The sequence below is a fragment of the Phalacrocorax carbo genome, chromosome 13 (assembly GCF_963921805.1).
Source record: "Phalacrocorax carbo chromosome 13, bPhaCar2.1, whole genome shotgun sequence".
In the NCBI taxonomy this organism is placed as follows: domain Eukaryota; kingdom Metazoa; phylum Chordata; class Aves; order Suliformes; family Phalacrocoracidae; genus Phalacrocorax; species Phalacrocorax carbo.
In genome coordinates this window covers 16,290,144-16,317,387 of record NC_087525.1, presented here as the reverse complement: position 1 = coordinate 16,317,387, position 27,244 = coordinate 16,290,144, and the positions used below count along the sequence as shown (strand labels likewise).

The window sequence follows — 27,244 nt, the reverse complement described above, 5'->3', positions numbered from 1 at the left end:
ACTGAAGGAAACTCTCACTGCTAAATTCAGAGGTCTTTCACTGTTGAAGGTAACGAAGGAAAGCAAGTCAGAGATGCTACAGAACTACCACCAAAGGCTCAATATATTTGCCTAAGCGGATGTTTCCAGTGATATTTGAGAGGCACGTGCAATCCCGCCTAGCCTCCGGCTGCTGCCCTGGCATCCGAGGGTGCCGCGTCACATCTATAACGCTTACACCTCAGACACTCTATAAGGTGTTTCAATTAGCATCAAACACCCATATTCAGGTAACTGCATTGAGTACTTAGCATCCAGCCGCGGGAATGGCACTGTAAGTCAGAAGAGCAAACACAAACCTAGCTGATATGACTGGAAATACAGCGTACGCTGAAGCTGGTCACTGGTGAAATCCCAGTTCTCTACGCCGTAATTTGTGCCCTCATCCAAAGCCTGAGATGTGACCGTCGCTCCCAGCGGGACCTTCCTAGGCAAACTAGGGAAACCACCACAAACACGGAGCCCGAAGTATCTGAGGCTTCACATCAGCCAGTTGCCTCCCTGTTTATTACACCACACTAAAACAACCATTCATGGGGGACATTCCCAGGTGTAATTATCTCTTTGGCTTTATTCACTAATCGTGTATACAAATTGTGTGACCAGAGGAATTCATATTAGCAAGAATTATACACAGCACCAAAAATATATGTATGATAATATATCTAATATCAGCCAGAAATACACCATTTACATCAGACAAGCAAAAATAATTTTATGTATTTCTTCTTTTACATTTTACGTTAACGCTTTTTATTAACCAGAGTCTATCTGACTAGATAGTAAATAGGAAACAAGTAAAAAAAGAGAGATTGAGAGATCAGAGATTTTTATTTTCTTAAGGCACACGAGATCATGGAAATATTAATCTTGTAATGTGGTTCATGTCTAAGGGCCATATATTATTGTTTGTAAAAAAATAAACTCCGAGTACCACTGTTTAGGTAGCGCCATTATGGTCTTCATCTTACAGAGCAGAAGGTGAGACAGGATTGAGTTTAGATGTGAAGGCCGTAATAAGAAAATATTTTTTTTTCAGAAATTATTGCTAGAGGTTTGCAAAGCTACCTGAGAGGTCGAAGTACCAAATCCCCACTGATTTGAGGAGGACTTGGATAACTATATATCTCCTAAACATTCCACAATATGCCTTTCTCTGATATCCCCAGCTTCTCCCGAAGCTCCATCTGCACCGTGTGAAGAGACGACGATACCAACCCTGCAGGAAACAGAGCTGCAGCCAGGCGCAACCAAGCGGCACACGGGACGCTTCAGCAACACCCACCCTCATAAATTACGGCAGGTAAAGCTCAAGTGCTTTAATCTACACTGCAGATCTTGCTTGCCTAAAGTCACAACAGGTCCCAGAGCCAGTGCAACGGCCACCACCTAAGCAAGAGCCAGGTTTTCTTCTCCCCATTACATACAGAACTCTCAGCATTTCAGAAATTCTTATCAAAGAATTCAGTCCAGTAAGATTAAGAACTTATTGCTGCTTTAAAAGTTTGTGCAGCAACATTATTACCCGCTACGTCAAATGCCTTGGATAACATCCAGTCAATTATTTTAATGGTTTGAAATGCCTTAGGGCAGCAAAACACACCCTGTATATTCTTTATGGTAAAAGCACTATGGTATGTTAGGAGGAGTGTGGGGTTTGTTTCCAAACAGCAATATAAGTGTACATGTCTGTCAGTATTCAAGAAAAGATATTAAGGATGTAAGTGACTTGGGTAAAGGCGTCCAAATTAATTTTTCAGCTGTAGAGCAATACATCACATTGAGAAAAGCATCTTTAAGCATCAATTTATCTCTGTCTGTTGTGTCAAACTACAGCTGTTTTGAAACAGCATTAAAGCAAGAGGTTCTTGCATAACACATGGGGCTTAAAGGAAACCTCACCATGTAAATTCAAAAAAGGATAACAATTTAAGATAGGAAAAATTAAAGCACATACTGTAATCACCAGACAGTTCAGGTCTGTGACCAACAACATCCTCTATATATTTATAATGTATCCAGCAACTGGCTTTCTGCCTCTTAAATTTAGAGATGAACTCATGCCTACAGAGATACCGTTCAAGACTTTCTTCTGGATATTAATTCTACTTTTCCTTGAACCGGTTTGTTTATATTGTTGTTTCATTAGTTGCACTTATTATTATTCTACTCTAAATTATGCTTCTAATCAAGGTATAATCAGATTAAAACGTTAAGTGTTTAACAAAAATTTTCAGCTAAGTAATTGACATTTTTTTATTTCAAATTAAATCTTTAGGAACTTTTAAAATCTTATATGCTTTAGGAAATAAAATTATACGAGCCCAAGCTGTAAAAGTAAACTACATTATAAAAACAAAAGCTATAATGGGTACGGAGTTCCATTCATTCCCCAAGAGTCTAGAAGAGGTTTTTCTTCTTCCTTCATATACATTTTTATTAAACACTTAATATTTTCTAAAAGTTTTAAATTATAGTTCTGTACTCCACATTCTCACTCCAGTTCCAAACCATGAAGCTCACAAAACCTCATTAAATAAGAATCCTACAGAAACGCAGTGATGTGCCTCCTCCTGCTCCTTTTTTTTTTCCATCTCTTCACCCCCGCCTCCCCCGCCTGCGGTTCCCCAGGTCTCAGCCCTCGACTCTACCTCTTCCCCAGGTTTTGCAAGAGAGAAAATCAAATCTGATTCTCTGAAAGAAACAAGCAGGAGACAAATTAACTGATGTTAAATTGATGGTAAAGAGATAAAAAACTCTTTGCATTCAAAGACTATATGCATTCGCAATCCCCTGAAAGACAGAGAACAGCCTGTAACACCTGGTGGGGCAAAAAGGAGGTAACAGCTTAGAGAATAATCTAGCTATGCAAAGAAGAAAGTTAACCTGAGAGCAAGAACCCCTGGGAGAGTCCCTACAAGCTATAAAACAGCTAACAGTCTGAGAGAGATATTTTGTCCTAGTGATTTATTTATCAGATTGAGAGTTTAAGGCAGGCATTATTCTTAGCTATAACTTGGTTTCTCTGCTCTACCACATCATTACCTAACATCACCCACGCCACCAGCAGAACAGGTTCTCTAGGCTAACGTCCTCTGTATCTTGTTTTCTACTTCCCTCTTAACTCCTTTACCCAGAAGGAAGCTCAGCCGACCTGCCTGCCAGGTACTAGAGGATGTACAGCCTCCAGCTGGCAGCGCTTTCGCTGACAGTTCCTTATCTCACTTCCCCATCAGCGGTGTTACCACCTCCTCTCTCAAACTCCTCTTTTAGGCTCCTAATGTGGTTAATCTTCTTTGCCTGCTTCAACTCAGTCACTTATTCTACGCTTAAATCATACAGACATCTTGTCTTCCCACTAATCAGGATAACCTGTGAAAAAAAGGTCTAAATCACGTTCGAAAAAATTTTACCTTTAAAAGCTTTCAGAGACAGCAAGGCCAGTTCTGTGTCATACCAGCATTTTATGGATAGACAGTACCAAAGCCGCGAGTACTGTCATCCATAGTAAGCTCAGTGGGCAAAGCTCAGTGGCTCAGAAAGGGAACCGCAGCTGAGCCCCTACGCCTGCAGCAGCACATGTCAGGAGGGCAGTGGCCAAGCAGCGTAACGAAGAGCTGCGGCTCTGCTAATTGCCTGACTTAAACGAGAATTGCCACACCGTGCCCACACATGGCTTGCACTGACATACTGTAATCACAGGAATGCTGGGCTTTTCCAGCTCTTTTCCGACTTAAAAGCACCTCTTCCCTGGAAGAGCGTGATCCGCAGTTTGTTTAAACCACTGCAACCGCCTCTACTGATTCTGACGGGCTCAAGTTCATTGTCTGAAGAGCACAAAGCAGAAAGAAACAACATGTGCTGACACAATGATTTCAGTTCGAAGAAATAAACCAAAGCAATTTTCAGATTATATCATTATTATCATACAATGTTATTAAAGTTTTTTCTATTGTTATATTACATTATTAAATACTACTATTGCTTTTACATTCTATTATTCTATGTTATTTTGTAGTACAATATAACTTTCACTGGAAATCAGTGCGACACAATCTCTCTTGTACAATTTTCCAATATTAAAAAAATCTGAACTCCACAGCTATTTTGACGGGACTCGCATGGTGTTTTATACAAGTTTGTGTAAGTTATATCCTACATGCTGAGTACTAATTTCACCAATCTTTTCCCCAGGTTAAACTAGTCAAAAGGCTCTCTTTCAAAAGAATGGTCTAAAGAAAAGAAGGATTGGAAACTTTTTAAGAAACCAGTGAAACATGAATTGCTACGAATTTATTTCTTTTTCATTTTCTTCCCCCGTTGATAGGCTGGCAGGTAACCAGTTACTTTAGTTCTGGAGAAATAAACAACTGCAAGAATAAATTGCAACGTGGAGATGTTCCAAATCATACCCTCCCTGACAAGTGGGCTGCAAACAATCAAGAGAAACTTCTTCCGCAGAAATCGTTTCACCACTCAGAGACCACGTGGGATGCTGAAAGGGATTTGCACTGTGCTGTTCTCCCGCCACACACAGAGAAGTCATATCACGTTTTTTTAAAACCCTTTCATTTATGGGAAGCTTGCAAATGTTGCTGATCAGCAACTCTTTATATACAGAGAACAGATAAAGTGCAGGCTTGGTAAAAATATAGGAGTAACGATAGCAAGGGCTTGTTTGTAACTACAGACTGTTTTGTGGCTTTTTCGTAGATTGACACCACCTGGGTCAGGAAAAAATATACAAATGCATGATGTGTTTCTCCTTTCTACTTCCTTCCCTTGCTTTCCCTTCTCTAGGCAGATGGTTTTGCTTTGGAGGATGGAACCGCAGATCAGACCCTTGGTGAAGTGCTCACCCTTAGGAACCAGTGGAGGACTGGAAAAAGCCAAGCTCATTCACGAAGCGGTGATCAAGCTTCATAGATACTGGCTAGTGTTAAATCAACCTTCATGAAGTGACTGCAACATTGAAGATATGTTCTCTTAGGATACCATGAAACGTTGATTAATGAATTTAAAGAATTGCTGGTATTTGGGATGCTATAAAATGTTATTATAAGATAATAATGGACCAACGATGATTTTTGCATTTTTTCCTCTGCCTGAACCATGATGTTTTCCCTGTGATTTCAGAGGGAGATGGTCACCCCCCTGCTGATTCTGAATTGGTATTTTTTGAAAGGCAGTACTTGCTGGTCTCATAGGAATGAAACCATTATTAAGAACCTCCAGTGTTCAATATTGCTTTCCTAATTCCTTGAGTCTTGCAGTTCTGATTCCTTGAGCCTTGAGTTTTAATAAAGGTTCCACAGATAAACATAATCACTTTCTCCCCTAATCCATGTCAGTAAGGTACTAATTTCAAAAACCTTAAAGTCAGTAAAAATACTTTAAGACTTACTGTGTTCTTGACTAATTTAAGCCTCTGTGATGACATTTGAAAGCCTGCTGCTGCGGTTAACCTCAAAAACTGAATCCCTAAACAAATCTGATTCTTCATAATGTGTGTTTATTTTCCTTTAAACGACTTAACTGTGACTGGAGTGATTGCCACCCAGTCCACCTCTGGACTCACTGCTACTCATCTACTGCTCACCCATACTTATCTATATATTAAAAGTCAGTTGCCAAAACTTAATGTAGAGATGAAAAAAATCTGTCCCATATGCATTTACAAAATGTCAGTTGCCTGAAAACAACGGGGAATAGTTAAATGTTATGCAAACCTTATAGAAGCAAAAAGAGCCGAATTTGGGGTGAGTTTGGGTCAAGATGCCACTAATCAAGGCCACCACAAATGTCATTCAGTAAAACTGTGAAAGGTATTTATTTGGTTAGTGAAATTTGAATCTTGATTCTAACCTACCTGAAAATATTGCTGTGCTTACAAAGACAAAAACAGTCCTGACTTTAACTCAAAAAACAAGGAAAAACCTACAGTGGTTTAAATTCTACGGTTATAAAAGTAATTTTGTTACAGCAAATAATTACTGGTCTATCCTATTTCAGCTCCTGACAGCAGAATCAGGATACCTGTATTTTCCACCTTTGTACAGTACAGACTCATACAGCTGAGACGAAGAGAACATTTCATTTCAGTGAAAAGTTTTCTGTGGTAAAGCTTTGCTTGTTGGCTGAACAAACACTTTCCAGCAGAAAGCATAAATCCATCTTTCTTAAGTATTGTGGGTTCCAGGAAGTCGAATGTGCTAGTTTAGTTCTGAGATCAGAGGGACACCAGGCTTCATCTCCTGCTACCTCTGCAGATAACTGCCAGCTTGAGAAATTAGACACTTAGGTCACAGAATCACAGAATGGTTTGGGTCGGAAGAAACCTTCAAGGAACATCTAGTTCCAACCCTCCTGCCATGGGCAGGGACATCTTTGACTAGATCAGGTTGCTCAAAGCTCCAGCCAACCTGACCTTGAACACTTCTAGGGATGGGGCATGCCATCACCAGATAAAACCTTTGCTATCTACTGGAAAATACCGTCTTGGTAACAAAAACTGTGAAGAATCAAGCAGTCAAATAATGAACAAGGGGACGTTTCTTTGATGGCAGAGTAATTAAAGCAGAGTTTAGTGCTGCCCAATATTTACACTAGAATAAAATGTAGCAGAAAAGGTGCAGCGAGGAACAACACGAGAACACCACAAGGCATGAAGTTCACCAACACAATAGCAGTGAACAGCTTCAGTGCAGGAGAAATAGCCAACAAAAACCCTTGATATGATTGGGCCCTGCTATTATTTCTTCTTTTCCCTTTTACCTCTCCTCATTTCTCGCATGTTATTTCCATTTTCATTTAGCCTCATACACAGGCCTCTACAGGTCTTTATATAAGGTATAACTGTTGAATGAAGACACAATCATTGAACAAGGGCAACTCTAGTCCCCTTTTTTTAATTTGGACCTCCTCCTTTACTCATCAAATATTGTACATCTCAAGCATATCACCAAGCAACGACAAAAGGCACTTCTACATGCCTTTCCTTACGGAAAATGAGCTTTATGAAAGACCTTCCCCTCCCTGCACGATCGTAAGGAGGAAGCTTTGCAGATCATTCTGCTATTTTCCTCCTGAAGTTAAATAACTAACATACTTCAAGCATGAGTAAATGCAGCATTCTAGAAAGACAACAAGACAGTACAATTAGTAGTTGATGCAGCAACAAGGAATCATTCACTACCTTCTACTGGTGACCACACCATCAATTATTAGGAAGAAGCATGTAGCATTTTCTTTTGACTTTGGTGTTAAATCATAGCAAAACATTACCACAGGATGCTGTGTTGGTACAACTAGTAAGTATTTTTTCTTTCTTCAGAGACCTTACAAACTCAAGAGGAAATTTTAACAAATAGCAACAAAAATGTAAGTTATTCTAATCTCAGCTAGGTAGAAAGGTAAGGAGAGTTTAGGTCACTGTTGGACCTGACACAGAATGTGCCATGCCACCCCAGTGACTTGCATCTATGTCTCCCAAGTTCCTCTTCAGTACTGTAAGCACACGATTACCTTCCCCTGACTATGTTACACCGCAATACTGTCTCCTAGAGAGTCATAAAACAAATTACCCACTGATTCAATAGCCTATATGAAGAATAGCTGGGAAATGACATAGCGCATCCCAAGAGAAGAAATCTAATTTTCATCTGTATCTTTTTGTAAGTCACAATGCTCCTCTGCTCTCCTCTGTTGGTACATAGGTACAATGTTGTTATCAGCAAATATATTTACATAATACAATCATTTCCTAGTGAGACATGGTGGCAGGGAGATGAAGAAACAGCATTCATCTTGCAAGCACAACCATTAGTATTGTCAGGAAAAAACCTAAACCCTGAACTCACCCCCAGTCCTACCCCCGGCAGTGTAATTATCAGCACCTCTGTAGCCCCAGCTGATCTATCTTGTTCATAGCATTTGCTTCTCAGTGTAATGACGTACAGAGTTACATGAAAGAGATCGAGCGCATCTGAACCTGAAGATGCTATATAATCTCCTGTCAAAATCTAAGTCTCGCTATCAAGACAGAGAACTGATGCTAGAGTTGTAGCGTGACCTACGGTCTTTCGTTGTATTTTGCAAGGAGAAACAGGGAGAGGATGGCGGGGCATCTTGATAAATATTAAGGAAGGGACACAATGAAAATTCCTTTATAGCACAATGAAAGCAGCTGCAAAGTCTGCTCCCCAGCACTGAACAAGCTCAGCTTATCACCACCAAGGACAGAGCGCAAAACAATACAAAGCCTTTGAGAATAATTTCAGATGTTTGGATGAAGATCGTCCATTTCATATTTTCGACATGTATTTACTTTGATGAAGAACCCTAACTAACCAAATGACAAAAAAAAAAACACAAAAAGTACAATAAATGAGCTCATTCTATTCATCACCTCTCTAGGATAGCACTTGAATATTTTAGTTGTGCTACGAAAGCGGTCCTGCTTTATTCTAATGGCCTAACATTTTTGCTCAGCATACATGTCCCAGTATGCGGTACTTTGTCTAAATGCACACATTTCAGAAATTCTGAAGGGTCTTCCCAAAGTTATAAGGTTTATACAAAAAAAAAAATAATTAAGTGCTGTGTAAACAACGTGAAAGTTGTTACCTATTTCCTTTCTAAAATACATATAAAATTTTCTCTTAAAAGATGCCCAGAGGGCCATGTAGAGAAATATTTTACAAAAAATGACTAGAAATAACACCTTCACTGAGGCAGTTCTCTAGAGCCCTTGCCAAGCTGTTTTCATCTACTTCCATCTAACACAGGGACTCCTGCCTCCCCACCCTCCCCCGGCTCAGAATGCTTCCAGGGGTCCCCAGTGTTTAATTTTGCAATTCTCTTCTACACAGCATTGTAGTGGTGGTTTTTTTTTTTCCTAACAACCTAGATGAGAATTTAAAAAAAAGTACACACAGAATATTCTGGATTGGTAGTTGAAAAGAAGTTGTACTTTGACGGCAATGTATTTTAAACATTTCCTCATGTCCACCTATAACGCCCTTTCAGTCCACCCAAATTGCTTGTGTAAATGTCTGGTTTTATTATGCCTTTAGATAAGGGTATCAAAACCTGACAGATAAGTACTTGGCCGAAAGCAGTTCATACATTCCTAGCAAAGAGTGAAGCTTCTTAGATTTACAGTCTTATAATTGAATTTCCTTAAGTATTATAAATTATCAACTATCTCTTTACTCAATTCCATTCTCCACTTAAATCAAAGCTAACAAGAATCCTTAGTGGCATAAAAATTTTACAACCTCAGCCAACTGCTCCCATTGTTCTTTCTCTATACAAGCAAGATTTTTAAAATTCGCAGGAAAAGAGTATGTTTTATAAAACATCAATTATGCTAATCGAGATTAGCTCTAATTTCAGATGAGAGACACGCACTTTTCCATTGCTCACACTAACGTAGGGTCTTGTGGAAGGTCAAAGCAGAGAGTGTGTTCTTGAAATATTATGACACCTAATTCTTTAGGTGCTGGCCTTGACAGGTTTGAACTTGAAGGCAGACAGGCTCTGCTCTCAATACTTCCAAATTTACAGCCCAGGGCAGTGTTTCTATCCAATCAAAGTGCAAAAGATAGATTGGTGTCGATCTATTCAAACGATTGACTGAAAAACGTGCTCCGCAGCAGACTTCAGCCCAAGACAAATATACCGCGCTTATCACAAGGACTGACGCGATCGCTAAATAGCAAACAGTTTTCAACCACAACAGTTTTTAATTCCTAGACTCAGTGATTAAAAATATTGTATTCCGCCAGACTTTTTAGTGAATAAATGTCTTTGGGAGCACGCTACATTAAGATTTGTTCTGTGAGGAGGACCAGGTAATCAGTTTACCACACAGCCCCCCAGAGAAGTTCACAATAAGTTGAGAAGTCGCGTTCCCTCCCCACCCCCCTTTAAAGTTCTCCTTCACTTGAAGAAATTCACTGTGCATACCGTAGTCTCATACTTCAAAACAGTCCCAGGCTTCCTCAGTTGCCAAAAATAAATAGCAAAGCAGTTGATGTGTTCCATCGGTGTAGGTAAGCACCTGACGGATGTAAACCTGCGTGACTTTGTTATGTCTCTCTCAGCCTGGACCAGAAAGGCACGTAGCGGGAGAAGTGGGCACTGCATATGCGTGGTGTGAGCAACGGCTGCCAGAAGAGTCCACAGAGCCCATTCCTGCTCTCGAAATAGCTTAGAGGAGAATTGAGACCGCTCGAGATCATTTTTTAGATCTGGAATGAGGTGTACCGTCTTACCAGCAGAGCAAAGACAAAATTAATTCATTTGAGGATTTGCGTTACACTCAAGAACCACATTCCACATTCTATTAATTTACACAACCACACTAACTCATATTGGCTTGCGTGGCCATACAAAGGGACAAGATTTGACCACCTCTGCCTTTCATTCTATTTACTTACTTTTTGCAATGTTTTTCTTATGAGTAGGCTTCTGGTATACAATTGCTAGTCCAAACAATACAAAAATTGCAGTACAGGATAGTATTTCCATCTTCTTCTGACACTGTGCGAGTAATAGAGTGTCCCAATTCCTTTATTAATACACAATGATAACATTCTGTGCTATAAACAGGATGGATTATTGAAAGAGAGTTTACAGGTGTAAAGTTGGGGTGGTTTTTTTGCATAAGGTATCACTTGTTGTGCAATCTATCCTTCTTCCTTTCAGTGTTTACAGAACCTTAAACTTTTTGAGCTGATTTTCTTTTTTGTTCGGTTTGGTGCCAAAGAGCACATAAAAGGTTCCATATGAGATTACATAGCTAAAACCAAAAGGAAAATATTAGTAACAAATATAATATTTTGAGGTTTCTTAGTTAGTTTTACCTCTAATACCGGGCAGACTGTTTACACAAATCATTTTGCTGTAAAGTAACACATAATGAGTTAAATGTGTGCAATGTCACCATCAATCATGTTCATTTGTGTTTGACGGACCAAACATTTATGGCACATTAAATCACTTTCTAATCACGTTGTGAAGGAGGAGGAACGAACACACATTTCAAGCTTGTTTTAAAAAATACAGAAGTCTCAGTACATTTTCCTGGCAACCTCCTAACTTGTGGGAGACTCCGCTAATAACGTTTGCCCAAGGAATTTATGAAGGTCTGACAGTACTTAAATTCAGTGGTCTAAATGAAAGGGGGTGGAAGTTCTTTTAGGGAATTGACATTGTTCTTTTCCAGAGAGTCCTGTCTAACAATTCCAATCAAAGGAGCTGCTCTCCTACAACACACTGTTGATTCACAGCCACCACTGATAGTTTTCTCTTTCAAATAGAATTTTAAGAGTGAGACAGCTTGAAGAACATCCTTTCAGCTAAATAAAGAACCAAACCTTTTGCTGTCGGCAACTGATTTGGATTCTCATGAAAAAATGTGTCTCAGTTCTCGAACGTTTATTTTGCTTTAGATTTTAATATACTCCGAGATCTTTGGAAATGCGATAGGCATTTTGCTTGCCTGGACAATTCATCCTTAGTTAAGTAGCAAACAGCTTTTAAAGCAGTACGAACAGTGTCTTGCGTTCTCCCAATGCACGATTTGATGGCATTTTTCTTCTCTCAGTGCCACCTGAAGTAACCCAAGTTAAGGAACGTCTGCACCCTGTTCTGTTTCTAACTGCACACAATCAGAGATACAAGAGCAACACTGACACCGATAGCTTCCTCCAAATCAAAATCATTGCTATTTTTATGCTTGTTCTGTGTATATAGAAACACTCAGGCGTAATCTGAGTAGTGCCTTGCAAAGCTGAGCCTTCAGCTTATAACTGTTGATCAGTGAGATAGTCCAATCCGTGGCTGTACTGGAACTACTCTAAGAATATCTGATAAAATAAGAAAATACAGGACAGGAGGTGGGTAAGATAACGGCATAAGTGGTTAGACAGATCTTCTGGAAAGACGATACCTTTATATTTAGAGTTTCTGACTTTTCTAAATGGTTTAACTACAAATCCAGGCCATAAACGTGTCTCTCTAGTACAGTTCCCCCACAGTCAGATATCTGTACACATTACCACTTTCTGAATCTCTCCATTTTCTCACTGCACGTTTAAATTCAGGATTCAAATAACCTGCATGAAGACGAGTGCTTCGGAAGCTACCTATGTATTTGGATCTCTTTGAGAAAAAACTGATCCCTTCTGATTTTGGAAAGACAGAAGCTGAGCAAAAGTTTCAGGCCAACTTCTGATTTCAAGGGCAAGTTCATAGAACAGGTTGCCTCGGTAATGTGGACACGTTAGTGTGACCGTAACAAATGTTTGAGACTCCCAAGGGTCTTGGGTTACCACCAGACGAGAGCGAGGCAGACCGAAACGACCCGCAGGAAGAATGAAGTTCGTAAGAGATACAGTTTTCTTTTCGGATATATGTGGAAAGGATTAATATCAAAGCGACCATATGCTGATGAGTCATATACAGTTCCCAAGTTTGGCTTTACTGAAGTAAACCTGCTTTTTGTGAATAATGATGCCAACATCATAACAGCAGACAGTAAAGTGCAGAGCCCAGGCTTGTTTCCATATTGAGAACTGGCAATTTTTTGACTATTTGTAATAGTCTGGAATATTTTTGACATGCAGGAGCCTGCCATCTCCAATTTTTTTGGTGGTATCCAAAGGATACCTTAGTAAGCATTTCAGGACTTCATAAGAAGTAAATAAAGACTCACTACACTGATACATGCACCTCCATGAGAACAGTCCTGCCTTTCTCACCTGAGAGCATTAGGCTTTTTTTTTTTTTTTGCTTACTGGAACTATGGTCTTGAAGTGGAGCATGGCCAACCTCGTACTCCAGTGCTTCCCATCCCATTAACAACACTCATGGGATTGGAAACCAACCATCCTTTATGCTTGGAATCCGCGTCCCAGAAAGGCCCGAGGAAGGAAGCACTGATGGCTGCAATCAAGGCCTTGGTCCAGTGAACTAGTAGAGCTGCCATGGAAGTCTAGGAATAACTGGGTTAAAATTCTACCATGTTAAGTCCAAAAGAGCATTTTGACTAAGGAGAAACAAATACACAGATGATGTTGTAGGAAGTTCAGGCTTCGGTTCCAACACATGTTCCCTATTTACTCTCGCAGTCAGAGGTCCACTAGCCACTTGATGTGCAAGACCAAAATGATCAGTCCTCTTTTCTGGATGCTTTGTTGCTATATGGGAAATATATAAATCACATTTTTGTTTTAGCAGCAGGGGCTTTTCTCATAGATTAACCTGTTTTGTCTAAGACAAAGCAAAACACAAAACACCAGAAATAGCTCCCTAGAAATGGATGATGCTCTGAACAATCATTTAAAACCCAAACACTTGCTGAATAAAAATAAAACTGTAACTTGACAGAGCCTGGCTCACTGCCCAGTTTGCAGCAGAGTGCTTTTCTATGTAAGTGGGCGCTGGGTTTTTTTGTCTTACAAAATCCATTAATGTGTTCCTATCTGTTTCATATTTGAGCCATGTTCTCTGCTCAGCTCTCTGACAAACTGAATTGCGGACTAATACGTTCTAATGAGACAAGACATTACCTTTATGAATGACCTCATGGAGAAGAGGTTGGCTAACATTGTTGAAAGGCCTGGTGCCAGGCAGCTCTGGGCTATGAAACCCAGCTTGAGCTCAGCAAGACAGATTGCATCATCCCCTTCTTTCCAGTTCCAGCTTGGGATATTTAGCAGATGAGCCTGGAAAACAAACAAACCCACTGGTGAATGACCAGAAATACTTCCTCAAATACAGTACAGTGCTGTAGGAGACAGCAGTGAATGTTTTTCTGCGTCACTGGCTCTACTTTTTCTGAGCAGACAGAAGCACTCCAAGTATTTTAGCGTTGCTAAGTCTATGCTAAGAAATGTTACCCATCATACCTATTAGAGATGAAACCTTACGTTTCTCAAGCCATCCTCACACCGGAACAAACCACAGAACGTTGTCAAGTTTTCCTTCCCTTCTATGTACTCCTTTCTTTGCACTCTGAGCTACTCTCTGACTGATAAGGCACACACATAACATACAGGAATCTAACATAACTTAGATTACGACCTGTGTGAAGCTGCAACCTTTGTAAGACGTTTATAAGACATTGCTGTTTAATAAGGTATACAATGTCTTCTGTCTTTCCTATTTCGTTCCTTCCACCCTGAAGGATAGCACTTGATTTAGTGAAAATCCAAACTTTTTCCTAAGACTGCTAATCGTAAGGATAAAGAAAATAGCTGATCAAGGCAGACCTCCAGTACTGACACTGGTCAGTTAGATAGGTATTAATATTGTTCAGTTACTGGCACTACTCTATCAGATTCTCTCTTTCACCTGCCTTATAGGAACAGCCGTAGGGAAACACAGAGGCCTTCATGCTTGTTTCCCTTCGTAAGTTAATATTACAGTTCAGCGCTTCGATAAAAGCTATTCTTGAAGATACATTCATTGGAAATACAAAGGAAAAATGCAGTATTTAAAAGATCTTCCCCTCTGAACCTGTTTAAAGCAGAGAAGCACCTTGCTTTTCTTCTTTAAAAAGACAGGGTCCTTCCGTTTATGTACAGGAAGGGGACATCACACGCAACAGTAAGGGCTCTTGTTCTAGCCAAAGTAACAGGTATGAGGAATTGGCAGCAGTCAAACCTCCCCAGTACCAGGATTATTGCATTTCATTGAATGAAGGTCTACCCAGCCAAGCTTCTTCTCAGAACTAGGCAGTGGTTGATGCTTTGAGAAATAATAAAAGAAGAAGGTCACATCTGAGTCCTCCATCCTCTGATATATTCTCCCTAGCTGTTAATCAGCAGTTTATGGGCTCTGTCATCTCAGGACTGACTGAATCGACTTAATTGTTTAAAGTCCACAGATTTACCATCAAAAATTTGCCAAATTCCTTTCCAAAGTGGATTTAGAATTTTGATCTCCACAATATTTTTAGGAACAAATTCCACAGCTGAATTATATTTCATATGAAAAAACAATTAGTTTTATTTATTTTGTACCTGCTACTTGGCAATTTCAGGTCTACATTGTCTCGCAAGAAGCACAAAATCACAGTAAACCTCCCGTAAGACAATAATTTTACCCATTTTTCAGTATCCACAAAGAACCGTCTTCAGATGACTTGCCTAGAGGCCACCAATTCATCTTGGGTAGCTCTACTGTCATAAGGTGAGCAAAACTTGTAGAAGCTGCGTGGTTAAAAGCTCATCTGGAATCAATAGCAACTCTGGACACTGCAGCTTTCAGAATTAAACCCTAGGCAATTAATAAATGTCCGAGGATTTTGATAAGGTCCCTTGCATATATAAATTAAACTGAATCACCTTGTAACTGGAGTACATGACAAGGCTTATTAGGATGGTTTTGTTTGGAAAGAAAAATAGCGACTATTAGTGGAGACAGAACAATTCTTTATGAGCGGATGCACTGTAGCAAAAAATCTCTGGGCAGAGACACTGTTGATTGCTGCGTTACCTTATTGTGATACTGCAACATCTGAGTGATAATTCTTATCTTCGGATGATAATTCTTTATTGAAATAACTCTAAAAAATGAAAGAAAATAAAGAACTTTTAGCCGATGGGATATTTGGATAACATCTCCTAACACCTTTACTCTACTGTGTTGTCAAGCCCCACAACTAAAACTCTATCCTCTTTTCCACCTGGCTGTAAAGCATACCGACTGAAGGCAGACCCGTGCAGTATTTACATCGAGTCAAATTTAGTTAATAACCATCAGCCAATACTAGAGAACACCAAGCTTCAGGAACTATTCAGTTGAATGGTTTACTGTTATGGAATGTGCAGAAAGAGAAACTTGGTTTAGCAGCTCTGTTCAGATTCTGTACTCATTCTGTTAAGCAAGGAATACACTTGCAATTATGATGTCATCTTCACCGATTTACCTTCATGTCTTTGAATCAACATAATTGATCAAGTTGTCCAATAATACATGTCTGAAAAGAAGCCCACTCTTTCTGCCCCACCACATATTATTTATTTATAGTTGCTAGACATTCATCACATTTTAATACCTTGAGTAATGATTTTGTTTGACATAAATCCACATGCAAACTCATCTTAATTTTTATGGATTATTCCAAAGCTCAATATTGAAACGGAGATTTCAACTCTAAATGTATAAAATATGGGCTACTTCCATAATCTGCAGCTTGACTGCATTCTTAATTATTTAACGAGCCCAAGATACACAACTGCGTACAGATTAAAAGTGGCTGGAAAGAAAAATGTCTGAGAAATGAGTGGATTGATAACGTGTTAGGAAGAGAGAAACATACAATTTAAAAACTAAAAAAGCACCGTGCAGCATTAAAGAGAGAAACAGGCCAATAAAAGTAGTTCTGTATACACAAACTAAAGGTAGAAAAGAAGATAAAACAATCAAAATGAAAAATAATCTGAATTATTATGGAATCACCAGTCTCATAAGACTCTGAAAGCCATAACTGTTTACACTGGTGTTTTGCAGGAATTATCTTGCAAACTGCGGGTCTGGCTTGTGCTTTGAAGCATAACAAAGCTAGAGCATGAAACAGATCAAAAAAGTTGCATGCATGACAAATTTACGTTATTTTTTTGGGAAGGAGAAAACAAGTCTTCCTTCTAATTTTCCATTTCCTACTGAATGATTTAATTAAACATTCAATTGTGTTGAATTAAATTCATTTAAACGTGAGAAAACACAAGAGAGTTCCACTCTCAAAATAACTCTTTTGTATTTTATTACTTTCAATGCATTAAATCTATTAAGAACGCACTAATCTGCAACCTGAATATTTTTAATGTATTTATGCCATCAATGTCAAAATAAAGTCTGTTGGATTGAAACTCAAAAGTATGTTTGGAAAATGAAATCAGGCATATTTAAGCCCTGCACCTTCCTCAGCCAGCCAGCTCTCTTGGACCCAGTGACCTTCTGCCAGAGGAGTCATTTTTTTAAAATTTTATTTTTATTATTATTTCTCCCCTTCCTTCAATTCACAGCATGCAAACATCTGACAGGCCAGTAAAATTGCTTCGTAACAATGGCCAACTCTATGTTAGAGAATTTTTAACACATCATTGACATTTTAATTTTAAAAAGGAGAGACTGGTCTCATTAAAACTACGGTTGTACGAACAAAGCAAAAAACGGAATGGCTTAGCTTCGTTGTAGCTCTAGCTGCCATCTACTGGCTGACTCTCTCATCTCCTTCCATCAGAGGACTCAAGGAGGAAAGCAGGGTCTGGTGATCCCTAACGTGTAAGTCCCTCACCAATCAAAATAAGCAATATTTGGTCTTCAGCGTAAAAAAGGAGGATGGAGCTAGGAGGCCACTGTAGCGCTGCCATCACGAGGTGTACCCCTCGCTTCCCCCCAGGCAGCGCCGTTACGTGTTGTAGCAGGTACACCAAGGAGCACCTGCCCCGCCCGGGCAGCACATGCATCACGTAACACATTGCTCCCTCTCCTCTCGTTTCTACTGGCACCGCGTTCAGCGATGAATACTTAAACCCCAGGTCCTGCGGAACGACAGAGCACCAAAGCTTGTGCTCCAGGTGTCTCTTCTGACACGCTCTTTGTAAAGCTGCCAAATTAAAACAGTTTAGGCAGGAATGGAGGGTATCCTCACCTCTCGACTTTTGAGACAATTTGTAATTTGCCCCCTAAAAAAACACATTAAAAAATCCTGCAACATTCTTCAAGTGCAACAGATCAGCAATAAAGCTGTGCGTGGCTGTAGCCTATCTGGACTCCAGAAGTTGGCTAATCGGAGTTATGAACCAAAAACCTATTAAAAACTAATGCGTTTACCTCATAATATTGGAGGCATCTTCAGCATCTGGGTCAGCGCAGTATTTATTGGCAAGGATTAGGCACGCATCTGCTGACTCTATCTGAGACACCAAAGAGAAAGCAAACATAAATAGCAACCTCTCTCTCCCGCTCTTCTTTCACCGTAAAGCGTCGGGAATCCAGCACTGACACCACGAGTGCCAGTGTCGGTTGTTAACGTTACACAGCTATCGTGAGTTCATGTGACGATGACACAGAGCAGTTTCTTGAAACTTGCTTATGATGCTCAGACCAGGTCAGCAGCTCAGTCATTGACTCTTACGTTGTATCACCTGAGGCATGAAGGTGTTAACGGACAGATCTTTTGTAACCAGATACTGGAATGCAGAGCCCTGCATCCATAGGAAGCTCCTGTTCCGTCAGTGGAGCACTCCCACAAGTCCCGCAGCTTCGTTTGGGAATTTCAGTACCTTCCTATTAGGGCCGGGAAGAGGCGGCTGAACTGGTGATTTAGAATCTGAGCACCAGTTTTCGAGAGCACGAGGAGAACTGATGTGTTCACAGGACCTCTATGGTCACACAAACCTTACCTCTACTTAACTCAAAGCACACGACCCAAGTATTTCTCAGTGTACACAACCAAAGACCGACACAAGGAAGGGTGGAATACAGAACACAAAACACCAATGCACAATTTTATGGTCATAATTAGAACATTTTGTTCCAATGAACTGAAACAGCGCGCGTTGGATTACAAAAGGTTAAGCGATTTCTGCAGCCAAAACGGACAAAAGGTATGATTAATACTCCAGAAAGTGTTAACATTGCACTAAAATATCCTTGGCTTAAGTAGCCGGTTTACATACCTTTAAAAAACAAAAATGGAAAAAGAAACATAAAAGTTAATGCTGTATCTGACAGCTTGCCATCTTTTTTTTTTTCCATTTAAGCTTCATGCTTTGCTTTAAGAGTACAAAATAATTTACCATAGAGAATTCTAGACAATAAAACCATCTGATTTTAGCTACCAAAAATCTTAAATTATGTTTTTTTCCAGGATTCCAGACAATAGAAAAAGGGTTTGACAGGTGAAAAATTGTTTTCTAATCGGTCCGATGAAGGTAAGACAATAGCATTTTAAGCAATTACTGTAAGGCAATGTTCTATTATATCAAACATTAATGTAAAATAGACTCTTGAACTAAACCCCAATGAAAAATTCATAGAGTTCAGCGGAATGGCAGACAATGTATCTTAAGTCACAGTGTTCCTGTAGCTTTGAAGGTCTAAAGATAGAGGGAAAACAAGGTTTTTAAGGATAGATATTATAATTTATTAGGCAAGCTAATAGAGACAGAAAAACAATCTTTTGGGGTTATACAAAGAAGAGATTTACTGTCTTTTTCGAAACGATGCAATGAGTGCTTTAAAAACCAAGCAGTTAGCAGGAGAACAGAACAACAGAGCTGTTACCTTCACTCTCGCCAGGTCGTGGGGATTAAGGACTGAACCCTGATAAAATTCCACCTGAGTGAAGTGTCGTTTAAAAAGAGCTTCCAGCTCAAGGTTAGGGGAGATACTGCATTGGGAAGAGGAAGAAAACACAAGAGCAAATGAGAAGTCAGTTCCCGTAACTGCCCCCTCTCCTTCATTTATAAACCAACCCATTTTAGGTATTCAGACTTCGGCTGATGCTTTTCCGCTGGCGCGGAAATAGCGTGCAGTACCTAAAGGATAAATGCATCGCTGCTTTTGCTGCCTTTCTTCTGGCTACGGAGCTCCCGGCCCACTTCACTGCACCTTCACCACCCGCCAGCTCCTCGCAGGCGGGAACCCCGAAGAACTGGAGCAAACGGCTGGGAACACGCTCGCACAGCACCTTCCTCAGGAGCGGCCTAGTACGACCATCACCCTCTCGCTGCCCCCACCATTCTCAAAAGAGCCAACTGCACCAAACAACAGAGTTTGGTGCCAAACTGCTAAAAGCCACCAAAGGAACCCTGTAGGGACCCTGTGGCCTGTACGAGCTCCAATCAACCCAAATATAATTATGCTGTGACCCACCATCTCACTTCACTTTGCCATAAACAAAGATTAAATGGATCACAATCTACCCCATAACGTGGCACCGACCTTGTAAATACCTTTTCTGATGCCACTTATTAAGCCAGAAGGGATTTAATGGCTACACAGTAAGGGCGTGAGAGCGTGAGATCTTTGTCGTGCCAGATGCTAGATTTAATAAGAAAATAAAACAGATACATGCAAACATTTGCCTGCGAAGGTATTGAAGAAAGCAGGCACTAGCGAGTAGCCAGGTGCTAAACTCCCTTCGCGTGCATACGCAGTTCCTGATTCCCATCACCATCTATTTCCACTGTGGAAATCTGGGTCTCCGCTTTCCTCTGACAGCCAATTCTTGTTATTAGAGAGGGGAAACAAGCAAACAAACAATGTAGTTACTTGCGATTATCGTCTTCAGTTCAGTTTGAAAGGACTAGATAAAAAAATTTTGCAGGTGCTGCTGGTTCTTACTTTCTCAGCGTCTTTTGTTGAATCAGCATAAATGATTCTTTAACTTTTTAATTGTTTTCTTTGATAAGAAGAAAAACACAGAACTTGATGCTAAATGCAAAAAAATACTACTCGCTGCTAGCGTGGAGCACTTCTAAACGGCTGCCATTCCAGAGCAGAAAAGAGCCTTCAGACTGTCGCCCTCCCTCTGGCACGTGGCTATTTCCAGCAGCTTCTCCCACAGGCACGCCTCTTCCCTGCTGCATTACGGGTAACGCCGAGCCTGCAGCAAACCCCAACCGCCTCAGGACGCCTCGCCAAATCCCACGTCAGAAAAATGCAAGAGACCACGTGTGTGTAGGTATGGATATTTGGGTAAAAGAGCAGCACTAATTATTACCGTGGCAAGAAGTTAATTTGTCTTCACTGCATCTGTCATATACCTCCTCTAATTAAAACTACATCTGCACCTACATTTTTCTTTTTATACGTAGTTTGCAATATGAAATAAGCATTTTTTCCTAGTAAAATCAAGGGTGAAACTGTGTTTTCAGATAGCACAAGTTCACGAGATACACTATTTTTCACTAATTTCACTAACCTTGTAGTTTCACTAGAAATATTTGCCACTAAAGAAAATTCTCACATCCCTTCATCAGTATTTCAACATTTTTTTTATTTTGTAATTCCATTCCCACTTCAAGTCTGTGTTTAGCTGTCTGCCTCACAATTGACGTGACTGGGTCTCAAGTCCGTCTGCTGGACACACCTATACTTAGCAATGGGTTATGAAACAACTGCGGAAAACAACCCCTTTTTCAAAATACATTGTTAAGGAAAGTAATTGCAAAGGTTAATTTTATGGTTATTTGGAGCTTGAAAGATCAAAAAAAGATATGGCTTAATTTAAAGAGTTTTAGTAACAGGTGATAAGGCTAATTGTGAAAAATTACTCACTTATGCAGAAAGACGATTTCTACGTTGACATCATCCCTATCCTTGTGCAGGAAGTCCTTCAGGAAGTTGGACACACTTTCAAGTGTTATGTGACCACAGACAACTATGTGCCTGGTACAGAAAAACCAGAGTTAATCTTGCAAAGAAGATAAAACCAACAAGCAAGAAAGCAAAGAAGGAAATGATAATTTATTGGCCAAAACTGAGTATTAGTCTCTTCTTGACGTTTCTCTAGATCCTATTCCATGAAGTCAGAGAAGGAAAACACCAGTTCCAAACAGCGCTTTGGAATTGCAGATACGCTCTCCCTTGCAAAGACCACTACTAACAAACCGTTTGGCCAAGTTGCTCTACACATTTCACAACAAGTGGCATCATTTATATATATGTTTATACGCTGTATTAACCAGTCCCTTCCAAACTCGTATTTCTTTATTTCACGCAGCTTTCTCCACATCTTTACCTCCTCTACTGAGATTTACTTTCTAAATTTTTGGCTTATGACATAATGAGAGAGCAAACCTCCCTAAAATGATTGGATATTTTTCCATGGTTGAAAGCAGATACTTATGCCAAATGAAGGCAATGCAAAGCTTGCCAATTATAGGCCGTAAGCAGTAAAAATGAAACCTTTTTCCTACCGGAACTTCTACAAGGAGAGTACTTTACAATAAGAAATCATTATTTATTCCACTGTTGCAACAGATAGCTTAGAAAATTGACGTTTGCACAGACTGTGATGTCGCAAAGGTTCTACCGCTCCATGTTTCCATTAATGGACGTATCTGACCACGTAAGATGGAAGCACAATATATAACCTACACACACATTCTTGAATTCTACCTCTTAAATTCTGCAAGGCTGGAGAAAAGGCCTAGGAAATGGCCCTCTTCCCGACTCTGGGGATCTGTGCTCCGTTCTTATTGTAAAGCAGAGTCCAATCACTTGTGATTAGACTATCTGACACCGTCTCACAATTCCTTCATGTAATAAACTCAACCCCAGCTTCCATTTCTGTCACGGGATTAAGACAGATGGTGATTGATAGGCCTATACGCTTCCCATTACCGCGTCGCTTGCAGAAGTCGGGAAGAGGGACACGGCGGTATAAACACAATTCCTGATCTAACAGAGGGTCAGCTTCAGGACAGCCATATAGTAACGGCACAGCCGCTCCAAACACACAATTTCACAAACTTCTTTGGCACTTGAACTGCCAAATGCGAAGCAAAGTAATTCCAGGGGTAAGAAGCAGACCATCCAACTCTCACCTACTTCATAATTGCTCTGCGGAAACCTCAGTAACGCAGAAACCTCACTGGCTGGAAACAACAAACAACGGGTGGCAGCAACGATTACTGTAATAGGAGTCTGTTCGTGCTTCGTAACTTGATACTTGATGAAATGTGTGTGAAAAGTGCACAGAGCTCAGTGCAAAAGGGGTAACAACGCCGAACGGAAAAATAAAGCAGTAATGCGCATCACACAGTGAATAATGTCACCATCATGTCCTGGGACTTTTGCAGAGGTTCAGATGGTCACTAGAAAAGCAACACACAATAAACTATTATACCGGTCCGGCACACCTTATGGTATTGTGCTACTATTACCGCTTTCATAACTAGCGTAGCACAGTTTTAAAGCTTTATTTAGGAGTATGAGAACCACTCCTTCTGCATGAGTTTTTAGGGACGTCACCAGGACTCAGACATAATTTTAGAAATAGCAGCAATAGTAGCAACTTTAATGGTTTCATTCATTGTAACAGGCAAGGAATATATGTTTATATGAGACTCTGATCGTGCTGGTTTGTATTTAACATAGGGGTCAATACTCTGACCTTTTATTGCTAAACTAGCTAACCAGAGGGTCTGCTCTGGCTTCAGTAAGATTTTGCTCGATTTTAACCTAACTTTTTGGTGCAGTAGGTGTACAGAGAACCGAGTTCTCAGACTGTAAACACTTAAAATCACAAAAAAATCCCCAAATTAAACCGTTCCTGTTTCATGAGGTAGTAAGCACAATATCAGAAGACAAGACACAAAATGTATTAGTTCATCCTATTAAGAGGTTTCCTCTGGGATCTCTGCAGCTTGGCAGAGTCCACAGCAGCCTCTGTACCGCATAAAACCCTGCCTACATTCCCCCTGCCAGAAGCACTGTGTGTGCCTGCGGCACTGCCCGCACAGTTAGGGCAGGACCACTACCTTCAACACAGAAGGGTAAAATATAATTTCAGGCACAAACATTCAATCGCCACCAAATGCGTGAATCTCTGTCCAATACATCAATCGAAGTGGAAAACCTCAAGAAAGTGCATATTCTGAGGAGATGTTTAAAACCTACGTCGTTTACTAGACCTAAATTCTGAACAGACTGTGTTTGGTACGCTACATACTTACACTAAGATACTGGGAAGTTCTAGCTGTCTAGTGGTATTCGGCACTTCTCCTGAGTGTAAACCAGTCTAGCATGAAAAAAACACAAATGCCCAAGAAAAGGGTAAACAGCAGGAAAAATATTCATTTGCATTCCTGATAATGTCTGTACCCATTTTCTAAGATGACTGATATTAAACTATGGGTATTATTTTCTTCAATTTCAGTGAGGACAGTCACCACCGGAATAATCTCCCCAGGGAAGGGGTTGACTCGGCCGCGTTGGACACCTTCAAGAGTCAGCTGGACAGGGTGCTGGGCCGTCTTGTTTAGACTGTGCTCTGCCTAGAAAGGTTGGACTAGATGATCCCCGAGGTCCCTCCCAGCCTGGGATTCTGGGATCTATTACTAATTAAGGAATTGAACTTTGAATTATCATAGCTGATGCATTATTTTTAGTAACAGAAATAGTTTCTTCTTGTAGGCATCTGCTTTGTTTGGATCCTGCGCTGTCAGCTTTAGCAGGGTCTCTTCCTGAATGCTCTCGTGCTACACCGCATTCCTGTGCAGAAGGTTTACTTCCTTCCTGGGAGATTTCACTTCATATGCGTTCTTTTCTGTCATTAATTAGAGCGCACATTTTAAAAATATTGGTAAAGTGAAGAGGAAAACTGCAAGCCAGATACAGTGTGCAACCCAAATTACTCTATTACAGAAGAAATTTTCATAGGATCATAACGTTACACGATGATGTAGGTTGGAAAAGACCTCCAGAGGTTATCAACTCCAAAAACCTCCCACTAAAATCAGATGCATTTGGTACAATAATTCAATCCTGTTATGATTCTCATTCAGTAGGGTTTCACAACAATCTGCTCCAGGGAAAATAAATCATTTGGCTGTCAAATACTCTTGAGTTTGAGCATCAGGACTGATTCTTCTGGAAGTGTCAGAAGGCATCTGCACCATGCTTTCATTTTAGCACTCTAATTTGGGGCTGGACATGATCTATTCTTTGCTTCTTTGCTGTTCTTATATAGTGCAAGTCAGTGTCCTGAGCAGTGATGGCCACAAAACCTCCTGTTTTTCACGCAATATTTTCTGATGAGATACTGGCGTTAATTTTTGGTTGAAAACTCCCAGAAAAGAAACCCCCTCCTTTTAACATAAATTATAGTTTTGCTTAGAAGTAGAAGAAATTGAAAACAGATTTCCTACTTGCCCAGAGAGAGTTATTAGGTACATTATTTAAGAAAACTTGGACAGCTTATATTGTTCCAATCTGTCCTGTATATGACTCGAAGATTTATAACTTCCTCTGTTTGTTCCAATAACCGTTCCCTTCTCGTGTGCCACCCTTTTTTTTCCCTGCACCAAGAGTTTAAGTAAAGCCAAAGTACTGGATATCTCTGCTCTCAGCTAGAGTTGGTTGGTAGGAAAATATTGTAGTAATAATTTGGGGTTAACAGAAACGACTAACCTCTGTGTTAAGCTTTTGTTTATGAAAAACCTCAAAAGTGAGATGGTATCCAGCTAAACTATGATGATTTTAATTTTTTTTGTTGTTTTTTTTTAAAAATGAAATCTAGAAATGCCCTGACAATACTGAGAATCACAATTCAGGTGTTTAGACATTTTCATTGCTGATAAATATGCAGGATGACCATGGTTTCTGTTAAGCAATAACTGTCATTGGTGCCATGTATCAGAGGTAAAACTGGTTTACTGGTTTAATACTCCAATGGGAATCCATATTACACGATTGTGGTGCTGCAAAAAGTGTCTCTTACAGAAAATCCAAAGCTTACCAGCTTTTATAGCCTGTCACCCAATAAAGCCAGACTAATCCACTCTCTCCCATAGGCACTTATCGTTCTCACAATTAACCAGAGTGACCAAATATGAAAAATTGGTACAGCTCTACCCAGCTGATTTCAGCTCTGATTCTACACCCTTGAAATTCTCTACAGTACCTGATTTCTTTCCACTCAAGTATTGACATAATGATACATTTGCTAAAAATACACTAGCTTCTTATAAATGGTGTTAAAAGGTCCAAAGCTACCACAGATAGAGTTTCAGGAAGAAGAAAAAAAAAACACGAAGTAAGCAAACGCTAAATCATCTAGAATTGTGACATGCGGTAATTGAGAACACACACTTAACCCATGTAAATAACACTGTAAATGAAAACAGATCCACTGGGAATAGGATTCTTCAGAAAGGATCTCTGCATGGTTCTTCCTTAAGAGGACACACTATGAAAAGCAAATCTTTTGCCTGTTTATTTTGAAAGAAATTATATCCATTTTATTGGAACAAGTATAAAGAACTTGAAAAAACTCACTCTAACTCGTCTGTCATAATAAATCAAAGATAATAAATGCAAAATTCTCTTCAGTATTCAGTTGAATACATGGTGTTCACTTGTCAAGTAACTAAATGAAGCGTGGTGCACATTGCTCTGGAGGTCTCTATAAAACTATAATATTTATATCAAATACATATGCTCAAATCTCTTTATGGTCTTCCTGCTTAGCGTTCCCATCATGCCTTCATCTATCGACCACCTAAATTCTTTTTTTGTATACCAGTAGCAGGCTGCTGTGGTTGAAGTAAACAGGTTCTTGTAAAGTCTAACTGGTTTTCCTCAACAAAGGATGGGTCTCAGTCACTTTTTCTTATTAAGAAAAGTCAATAAATGTCAACAGAGACTATATACGGTCTCCTTGCTTATCTATTAGTGGCATGCATTCTTTAAACATAGAAGTTGACGATACACTTCCAGCTGCGTGTGCTCTTTGTGATTCACCCAACATTACTCAAGATTCTACTAATTCAGTTCAATTAAGTGAAAACTTTATGCATGTGCTTATCTGTCTCTCCCTTATTCGGTTAAAGACGCACCTTATGTTAATACAAACTCCTCTCTCAGATTAATACAGATAGAGTAATAGGTGCGGCACAGTCATGATTGCACGTTCTTCTCTTTTTTCACAGAATTGAACCCAAGGAGGGTCCTCTGAGGACCGCTTATTTAGCCGACGTGTACAGCAAGCCAGAAAAATATGTTACAACGTTTTAACGGTTAGAAAAGCCTTGCCTCTGACAAGTAGTCGAACTCGCATGTATAACAAAAGCAAAGACTGAGAACGGCTCATCTAGACCAGGCACTTCTGGACCAAAAAAAGACACACCGAGTTGGTTTCTAACAAATAACTCTTGCAGGTATGAAACTAAAAAGCATTACTCCCAAACGTTCCTTTTTGCATTAGGCATTCGTATCTCTGAAGACAGAGCATAAAGTAGTCTGAACGCAAGACGTGATTTATTGTTAAAAAATCAACTGTAGGCTATTTTCTCACTCTGATTCTCAAATCAGGCTCTAGAAATCTTCTAGTACAAAGGAGACAAGTCAAATATACTCAAGAGGATAGCGAATCGTCTGTCAAGCCTCTAACATCCCAGCAACTTTATTTTAACGTTTGTTCACCCTTAAACTCTTTGTAAGAAAGCAGATTTTC

General features: G+C 39.9%; 1 protein-coding gene across 16 annotated transcripts in view; it reads right to left on the bottom strand.

Annotated features, from left to right (window-relative positions):
- Positions 1-27,244, bottom strand: part of KCNMA1 (potassium calcium-activated channel subfamily M alpha 1) — a 510,436-nt gene that overhangs the window by 132,726 nt on the left and 350,466 nt on the right. For all 16 annotated transcript variants that reach the window (XM_064464921.1, XM_064464922.1, XM_064464924.1 and 13 more), the window contains 5 exons: positions 21,343-21,453; positions 19,345-19,450; positions 17,890-17,972; positions 15,547-15,616; positions 13,617-13,772 (listed from right to left, as the gene is read on the bottom strand). In XM_064464921.1, coding sequence (XP_064320991.1) covers positions 13,617-13,772; positions 15,547-15,616; positions 17,890-17,972; positions 19,345-19,450; positions 21,343-21,453 — 526 coding nt within the window. The remainder of the gene's footprint in view (positions 1-13,616; positions 13,773-15,546; positions 15,617-17,889; positions 17,973-19,344; positions 19,451-21,342; positions 21,454-27,244) is intronic.